The following is a 9,915-nucleotide window of genomic DNA, read 5'->3' as shown; positions in this document are numbered from 1 at the left end:
CCGGGTCATTCCAGACTCTTATGACCCAAAACCAAACCAACAAAACACAAGGTTGGTCAGGCTTATTGAGGCCAGGTCGTCCGTTTGGGCTTCTATAGTATGGGCTGAAAACCGACTAGGTCGGTTTGGTTTTGTGGAAAAATCGAAACCGACCGATCATGCAATTTTGAGGCTAAAAACTGATCAAAACTGACCGGTGTTAAGGGGTGTAACCGGCCGAACTCAAGTCAGTTTGGGCTTTTTCTTGGACCCTTCTTTGGGCCTTTGTTCTTGCCCAATTTGGGTCAATTCAACATATATTTTGGACTTTTTTTTCTCAATTCATTATCCAAATTCTTTTTTAGCCTTTTTTTTAGTTAATTTCATTTTAATAGTAATGTCATTTATAATTTTTTACTATTACTAAGTAATTAACTATATTAATTATTACTTATTACATAATTAAAAAATAATAAAAATTACTTCACTAGATGTTTAGTATTACATAATACATATTACAAAAACAATAAAAAAAACAAAAACAAGTTGTCTTAAGCGTAGCAAAATGCAACTAAAAAATATAACATAATTAAATGATAACAAATTGGGAATGATCTTCATATTTGCTGCTTCAACTTCAAGCCTTCAACCTTCAATCTTCAATAGTTGTCGCGTTTGATTGTGTGTCCAACTCTATATACAAATATTAATAATAAGAATAAACATCAAATGTTAGTAAATTTGAATTATAAAAAATAATAAAATTAAATTACAATGAAAAGAAAGAAAATATTGTCTGATTTTACTATGAAGCTCTCCACATTATCCATAATCTCTCGGATATCAATAGTTGTTGTCGGATACCTTAACCAATTTTGAGTACAAATAAGTGTCTCAACGGTTCTTGGAGCCAATGAACTCTGAAAATGATCATGCACACTACCTCACATATTAAATGCTGACTCGGACGCAACCGTGAAAACAGACATGGCCAATAAATCTCGTACAATCCTCGTGAGTATAGAATAGTTAGTCTTATTAATTTTTCACTAAGTCAACAATTCAAATGATATGGAGAATGTCTCACAAGCATCTAATAAATATCGATCCACTTCTGTTTTGGCAATATCAGATCCTATGGCGGAAGATGTTTTATACCACTCGTAGAACCATTTGGTTTCATTCTTGCAATCACCATCATTCATGGTTCTAGATGTCGGAGGGGATACATGTTCTTAGGTACTAATGGTGGAGCCGAATTCCGTATTATATCCCGCATACAAATTTCTTAATACATGTTTCACACTCGACACCAACTCCTCAGTACAAAATTCATCATGGACTTTTCTCAAGTGGAAAGTAAGAAGTCCTAACTTACTTCGTGGATCAAACACAATTGCAATTAACATGAACAAGTTCAGCCTGTCTAATGACCCCCAATACTTATTATATTTTGTTCTCATATTTATGGTCATACTCCTTAAACAATTATTAGGACTCTCACTTAACTACATCAATTCATTTTGGACATCACAAATATCTAGAAAATTGGTGTTGGCTGTCACATATAAAGACCCAAAAAATCTATTAATGGCATCATAAAACATTCCAAAAAATTTAACAAAAACTCGCACTGTCTCCCACTCCCTAGCTTTAGGAGGCCCCATGTGCCCAGACTCAAGGCCATCATCAAAGTAAGAGAGGTAATTATAATCCTCACTCTCCATCCGCCTGAAAGCTTTCTCAAACTTTTCAGCCGCCTCCAATATCATATAAGTTGAGTTCCATCGTGTCTGTACATCAAGATACAATATTTTCTTACAATCAATTTTTTCTTTTTCTGCATCTCTTAAACTTGTCTAATTTTGCAGGAGATGAACACACATATCTAACTGCATTTATAACCATTGTGATGGCGTCATTACACTCATTCAAATCCTCATTCACAATAAGATTCAATATATTATCACATCTCATGTGCATATACTTGCTCCCAACAAATTCTCACTCAAAAATTGTTTCAAATATGAAATTGCAGTATCATTTGAACTTGCATTATCAACAGTCACAATAAATATTCTATCAATGCCCCAATCAAGCAAGCATGACTCAACATATCTCCCAATAGGTTTCCCTCAATGATTAGGGATTAAATAAAAGTTAATGATTTTTTTTTCTGAAATTTCCAATTTTTATCAATGAAGTGTGCAGCTAGACACATATAATTCAAATTCTGTACTGTTGTCCATGTATCGTTTGTCAACTAAATCCTCATGCCACCTTTTTTTTAAAACTTTTTTAAGTTTCCTCTTTTCACATTCATACAATTTCATACAATCTCTTGCAACTATAATACGACATGGCATTTTAAACTGAGGTTCACGAGACCAACACACTTTCCTAAATCTTTGTCCTTCAACAACTCTAAATGACAACTCATCGATAATTACCATTTTTGCAATTACCAACGTTACAACCTCTTCATTATATTTGTAGGTTATAAGACTCATTAACATACCATCACTCTCTCCAATCCCCTTGTCAAGTGTTGCCTCACCTGTTAATATTTTTTTATACCTATCCAAAGGACCACGTTTATGAGAATATTTAGGACATGAAGACAAATGATTTTACATTATTGAAGTCTCATTCCTTTTTGAGTGGCAAGCGTACGTCTTGCCACAATAATTACATTTAGCCTTCAGATCATCTATAGGACAATCCTCCACCTTTGTAAAATGGTCCCAAACAATTGATGGATCATTTTCTTTTCGTTTCTTAGGTAATGAACAAGTAGTACTAGTAGGGGCACTAGGAGGTTTTGATGATTGGGCCTCCCTCAAATCATCTCCCAAGTTAATGGTTGGATTTGATGCATCAACATCAATCGGAGACGACAAAGAATCCATCTAATTTATAAAACAAAATATAAATGTTACACGTTGTCAAGTACATTATGAAATAAAACATTGATTAGTATTACACAGTAGCAAATTTGTAACATGGTAAACATCACAGGTCTAAGACTCTAATTGAAGTTTAGTTTACTCGTCTTTCCTAAATGTAGTGTTTTTGCATAAATTCCATGAAGCAAAAACGGTAAGCAATGGCAAAAACACAATATATGAGATTTAATAACACCAAATATACAAATTTTACTGTAAACCAGTAAACCAATAAGCTCATTTCGGCATAAATCAATAAACCACAATATTTTTATTGTAAGCATTGCTCTTCACACACAACACAAACTACAATATTTTTACTAAGCAAGGTAAAAACAGAGATACATTGCAAGGGCAAAATGCCAAAAGGGAGACTCAAAACAAGGGCAAAAATAGAGAAATTCCTTTTGACATAAGCTCATTTTGGGATTTCCTCTTTTAAAAAAATTTCTTAAAGAAATTAACAATAACAAAGAAATGAAATCTAACAAAGATGAAATACTAAAAAAATTATAAAGCTTTACAGTAGTAGTAATGTAGACCGTATGAGTCGTCGGCGAGGAGAGAGGGCCGCGGGGCGAGTGGACTCTTCAATTTTGTAATATTGAAGTTACCTTTGTATTTTAAATACTTTTAATACGTCTGTCACTTCAATGGTCAGTCATGTGATTGGAAATAAATTTTAGATAAAAAAAATAGATCACTCTCCTACCATCTCAAGCTTCATCCGAGTCTCTGACCATTTGAGGTCGCGAGCAGCAAACAAGAAGCATCTTGTTTGTTTCCCAAACACAATCGTAAAGAAAGAACTCCAGTACAGCACACAGAAGATGTAGTAAACTCGTGTGAAAAGTTCAGAAGAGAAGATATATCATTCAGCACCTACTTGAACCCAGTGATTAAAGACAGAACGATACAGCTTTTCTGTACAAACACATGATTTTATATACAAGAATTGCCAATAGCCACCCGAGTAGTAAATAAGAAGAGGAAGAATCAAATCAGTGGTCAACTTCTCGGTCCAACCATACTGCTAGCAGCAAGCTCAGTGCTAAACACAGTCAGCCCACCATTATACATACGCTGAATCTCCTCCCTGTACTCCGTCAAAGACTCGTTGGGTATGGCCGGTGTTAACTCCACCACATCCCCCATCTTCAACTTGCACGTGGGATCACTCACTGGTTGATGGTTCAGCCTTGGCCTCAATTCTTCCTTCAGTGGGAAACCATATAGGGTCCATCTCGAGCTTCCTCGTCCAGCACTTTCCAACAAATCCTTTATTGTTGAGTTCGCAGGAAACTCCTGAACCGACATCTGCAACAATCAAACCAAAAGCACGTCAATGTCAATGTCAATGTCAATGCCTATTCGCCCAATCCATCCACTATGCATGACGCTCTTCTAGTTGTTTCTATGATTTATAAAAAAAAAAAATGCTCTCTACGTTCACAAGAAAGACATTACAATGGTGGCACAAAGCAATTATATTCCCCTAAAGCAACAGGATCAATATGGCTACTGATAGACACGAAACAAAACAAGCCACTAAATCAAATTTGGGCCAAGTTGGATAACACTAAGAATAGCACCAAAACCAAATCTAGTCTATTGCCTTGTTCACAAGGAACCACCTGGTCGCACAAATTATTATTACTCTTTATCCTAGGTTCATAACATGGACCAAAGGAGAGAAGAAAATCAAGCATTCCGATGCTGAAAAGTGAAAATTCAAACACAAACCTTATCATTCTCAATCATGATCACGAACACAGGCCCATCGTGGCCACAGTGCGGCTTATATGAAAACGGGCAATCATCAGAATGTATAGGGAATGAGCAGGGTGGCCTTGTCGAATCAGCATAGGCAATGGATGACCGATATTTACTCATCGCCTCACACTGCCAGGTGACAATCCATCGAGCCCACTCAACCATCTGAAGCACAAATGAAGAATATTTACAGTCACCTTCTTTGTACCTCCAATGAGCTGCAAATCCAAATTCAGCCTGCAAATCCATCTCCCTTGTCCGAATTTGAACTTCGAGTGGAACCATCCCTTCACCCATCACCACAGTGTGCAGAGATTGGTACCTGTAAGTTATGAGATCAAACTTAGAAAAAAAAAAAAAGATCAACACAAACTAGAGCAGGCCATCAAAGCTATTACATACCCATTAAACTTTGGACGACTTATGTAGTCCTTAAGCTTTCCAGGTACCGCAGACCATAACTGGTGAACAACTCTCAATGCTTTATGGCAGTCTTCTTCATTGTCAACAATCAACCGTAACCCATGAATATCATGAATTTCATCCATGGTTAGCTTCTTTCTGCCAAGGAAAGAACAGTATCATGAGTAATGAAACTGACTTTTCAGTTAAAAAATAGAAAAGAATATATATATATATATATAGAATAACAAATGGAATGATAATATCACAAATAGAATTCTCAAGTAAATTTCACAGACAGACCGGGACGTAGTTTAAGTTGTACAAAGCCTGCAATTACCTTCATATCTAACAAAATGAAGCCCCACCTCATTTTGACATTTAGTTAGTCTCCGATTCTTTAATTCATAATGTATTAGAAGTTCTTATCTGACAAAATTTGACATTTATTTAAATCAATGTAGCATGAGCAATTTAATTTGAGTCCCATTCCCAGCCTTGTTACATACTCTGGCCAATCACCAATTACTGAATTTTTCAAGTGGGAATCAGAGTAAATAAGGTTAACTCGTTGCCCTTTTTGTTAATTCTACTCGCAAAAATGAAGACAGGTCCTGCAAAACATGCTAGGACAGCCATCTCCAGACTTAAAATTAGATCATGTGTTTTTATCTGTTGGGCTGGGCATTTGAGAGAGAGAGAGAGAGAGAGAGAGAGAGAGAGCATACTTCAGCATTTTTCTGTAAATGCTATACAGGCTCTTATGCCGCCCACAAACATCATGGTAAGAAATGGCTTTAACCTCCAGAGCTCGTTCTAATTTCCCTATAGCAGCAGTGATCATTGCCTCATCAAACGAGTCAACCAGCTTAGAAGACAGTTCTTTGTACTGGTCAGGGTTAAGATGTTTAAAACACATATTTTCTAGCTGCTCCTTCCAAGTAAAGATTCCTAAACGATTAGCCAAGGGTGCAAAAATCTCCAAGGTCTCCTTAGCGAACCTCTGTTGCTTGGCCGGAGGCAATGCATCAAGTGTCATCATATTATGCAATCGATCTGCCAATTTAATGAGGACAGCCCTGGCATCAGCCATCGCGAGGAACATGGTATGCAAGCGATCAGCCTCAACTGTTTTACTTGCTGTATTGTTGTCACGTGCAAGCTTGCTCAAGTGACTTAGCTTGGACACCTAAGCAAATACCACAAAGAAGTATATCAAAAGTGTGTAAGATCAAAATATCGATAGCCTAATTGACAAAGTTAACAGTTCCATCAGAGATGGTTAGGGCTGATGTGTCTCCAAACTATCCTACAAACTGATGTGAACTGTTAACAGTACGTCAACAGTTCCATAAGTATCCTCCAAACTGACAAAGTTAGTATATCACCAATGTTAAAGGCTGCTCTTTGAGTAACAACCATGAGAGAGGATTAGGGCCAATGGAATCTCTGATAATCAATATTTATAAAACTGATCACATATTTTAACTCTTGCTGAATAGAAGTGATCATATGACTGCAACAATTATTCCACGCTTAAATCCACGACATTTAATAAACATCCAGAATGGAACCATTGATGCACATACACGTTCTCTTGTAATATAACCTAAGCCAAGTGTCACGATAATGATGCTTCTTAACTCATTCACATTTTTAGCTCTGCTTTAACAGGATACGGCATGTAAGACACTCCCAGCACATGGTTCGACGCAGATTTTGGAAAACTATAAGCGATCAAGAAAACCATGGCTCGCAGATTTTCAAGTTAGCCTCTTAAAACTTTCTTAATCAACTGGATCAAAAGAGTCCACCCTACATATTGGATCTTTGCAAGCAAGAAACCACGAATGCTGTTCTTGTGCAAAGAAAAGTCTTTCTAAAGCAATAAATGGAAAGTTTCTGTTTTGACACTCAAACTCAATACCAAATGGATGTTTCGAAAATTCAGTGTCTTACCCCTCGGACCAAATCGGCAACCCCAGCTCCAAACATTCCACAAATATAGTCATAGCTTATAAAAGAATCATCAAGTGTGTCATGCAAAAGCCCCGCAGCAACCACCGTTGAATTAGCACCTATCAGCGCGAGCAGCACTGCCGTCTCTACGCAATGCTGCAAATACGGATCACCGCTGGCACGGATCTGTAACAAAAACAACTCGTAAAACCTCTGACCCAAACCACCAAAAACAAGCCGCAAACACAACGCAAGTACCCAATCAAAAAAACAAAAAGTACCTGCCCCCTGTGAGCTTTCTCGGCTTCATAAAAAGCCTTAACCACAAAATCCTCGCGAAATATCTTATGCCTCAATTGGGCACCCAACAGCAATTCCTTGACGTATGGCTCAGAGTTCCCCTCCATCTCTATATTGAATGTCAGTTCTTCCGCAAGACCCAGGTTAAATTCATCGCTACGGACCTCGAAATGCGGTGAGTCGTAATCTACGCACGAACCCAGAGCATTCCTTACAAACCCATTAAACAAACCACTATGGAAACTCGTCGGGGGGCTTCTAGCCGAACCTACCACACTACTACCGCATGAAACCGGACCCTGAAACACCGAAACTGGGCTCAAATCCTTCTTTAAATACGACCCAGCAAACTTAATTGGCATATAGCAGTACGAGTTGCTCAGTTCCTTCAATTCTTCGCCTCTGTCGTGCCACTTAGAACTCAATTCCTCGCCGCAGCCACCACCCGAGAAGCTAGAAGACGACCGCACAGAGGGCGAGGAAAAGAGGCACGACAGGCCGCCGATTACGGGCTTGTGCGTAGTTGACGGTGAGGATGAAGCCGAAGAGGAAGATCGACTGCTCAACTCGAAATCGTAAGACGCGTGCGCGTTGATCTGGCATGGATGCGGTGCGGAGCACACGCTGCTCGGTGGGCTCGCGTATAGAGCTATGGTTGGAACCGGCATGGCCTTGTACTTTAGCTTCGGCTTCGGGTCTCAGAGATCACAACAGCCTCAACAGGGTCTCAGATCAAGAAAGATAATTTATACAAACTGAATTTGTAAACCCAATTGATTTACAGTCAAACCCAAGAAAATATAGATCGAATTTTCTCCAATAGAAAACCAGTGATTTTTTTCGCCCAAAACAAATGCCGAAAAACCGGGAAATTTCTCTGAATACCGACTAGTGTTCTGGAATCAAAGAATAATAATTTTTTTTGGAAGCAAATTAAATTCATGTGACAGATGAGAGATTTTGCTATAGTCAAAAGGGGAAGAAATAGAGCTGTATGTACTGATTTATAGAAAACGAACGACAATTGGAGTTCAAGGCTTCAAGCAGAAAAGCCAATTGAGGAGGCTCACAAGACCTAACCCTGTAATTTTGAAGAAAGAGAGTCAAATACGACTGAATTGCAGAGAGTGAGAGAGGGGAAATTTCTTTTTCTGTTCTTTCATTGGTATCCCTCTCTCCTCTGTTTTTAGCAGGTTATTGCTTCGAAGCTAGAGAAACGAGATGTGCAATTACACAATTGGCCTTGGGACGCATCTAAAACGTTGAATAAAACCGAAGATATGCTTTCGAATAGTTTTTTTTTTTTTTTAGCTCCTTCCGACAATGGTTTTATTTTTATTTTTCAAATTCCCAAATGGATAGACATGAGTTTATCTAATCATCCTTTTGAGTACAAGTGAACATGTTGTACTTGTTATGATTGTTTAATAAATTAAATGGAATAAAAAATATATACGAATATACTTTTATATAAAATATAATAAATAATTTAATTTTTTTAAATTTTTAAATATAATTATTATTAAAAATAATATTATAATAATATTTTATTCAACTCATCTTAAATCATCTTATTTTATTTCATCTCATTATTTAAAAGATAATCTAATTTATATTATAAATACAAAAAATTATATATATAAAGTTCATCTTAGTTTTTATTTTACAAATAATTTATAAAAAAATCATCTTAAATGTTTATGTGACTGATGCTAATAAACTAGATTATAAGACTCTTTTATCATCAAATAAATCAACATGTCATATTAAATTGTATAAACTTATAAAATAAGTTTTTATTATTTTCATTATAAATTTAAAATTATTTTCATTATAAATTTAAGGTTACTGATTAAGATTTATATCAAATTTAACCCGTAACACTAGATTCAGAATAAATTTTTTAAACATCAAAATATCGGATATTGATAATTTATGCCTTTCCAGACCAAGTCTGTATTTCAAAAAATGTTAAATTATTTCAAACTTTATTATAAATATTTTACAAACTCTATGTGTAATAGATGATAAATAAGATAATTTGTAGTTGTAGATTTAGTATGTACAAACTTCACGTATTCTCTTTAAAAAAAATAATATTTATATTAAAAAATTAATGATAAATCTTACTATTTTTTTAAATGAGTGTACATAATTTATACATTATAATTATATATAAGAGTAATGCTAGAGAGAAGTTATTATAACAGTTAACACTTTGTACTCACTACATAGCTGCTTTTAGTTCTTTACTTATTTTTTTTAGACTTGAAAAATGTGTGGTCTATATGATGCCACATCATGTGTGTAAAATAATTACTTTTAAAAGTGACTGCTATTGATATTTATTTTATATATAATATTACTCAACAAATAACTAAGTAATAAATATTGGTTGGACTTATTTTTTATTTTAAAATTTAATTGGTGACGCGTCATTTATATGTAAAACCTCTAATATTATTTTGGCTGGACCATTTTTTATTTATTTTAAAATTCGATTGATAACACGTCATTTTAAAGCCTATATAGTAAAATTTGCAATACCTCTAATATT

At 35.7% G+C, this 9,915-nt stretch overlaps 1 protein-coding gene across 1 annotated transcript; it reads right to left on the bottom strand.

Moving 5' to 3' along the window:
* Window positions 1–3,770: 3,770 nt before the first annotated feature.
* LOC121258372 (probable GTP diphosphokinase RSH2, chloroplastic) lies at window positions 3,771–8,537 on the bottom strand. The gene is made up of 6 exons (XM_041159883.1): window positions 7,340–8,537; window positions 7,059–7,244; window positions 5,828–6,288; window positions 5,100–5,258; window positions 4,668–5,019; window positions 3,771–4,241 (listed from the first exon to the last, which is right to left on the bottom strand). Exons 1-6 carry the CDS (start codon window positions 8,024–8,026, stop codon window positions 3,933–3,935), a joined length of 2,154 nt encoding a protein of 717 aa, XP_041015817.1. The 5' UTR covers window positions 8,027–8,537; the 3' UTR covers window positions 3,771–3,932.
* Window positions 8,538–9,915: the final 1,378 nt, after the last annotated feature.

The sequence above is a fragment of the Juglans microcarpa x Juglans regia genome, chromosome 1D (genome assembly GCF_004785595.1).
Source record: "Juglans microcarpa x Juglans regia isolate MS1-56 chromosome 1D, Jm3101_v1.0, whole genome shotgun sequence".
NCBI lineage: Eukaryota > Viridiplantae > Streptophyta > Magnoliopsida > Fagales > Juglandaceae > Juglans > Juglans microcarpa x Juglans regia.
The sequence above is the reverse complement of the archived record's forward strand: the minus strand, read 5'-3'. Positions and strand labels throughout refer to the sequence as shown.

Excerpts from the sequence above, each read along its gene's own strand:
- LOC121258372 (XM_041159883.1), bottom strand. The coding sequence starts at position 8,026 with ATGCCGGTTCCAACCATAGCTCTATACGCGAGCCCACCGAGCAGCGTG. Across the intron at positions 6,289-7,058 it reads TTGCCGATTTGGTCCGAGGG|GTGTCCAAGCTAAGTCACTT; the intron begins GTAAGACACTGA and ends GTATTTGCTTAG. Across the intron at positions 5,259-5,827 it reads ATTTACAGAAAAATGCTGAA|AAAGAAGCTAACCATGGATG; the intron begins GTATGCTCTCTC and ends TTTCCTTGGCAG.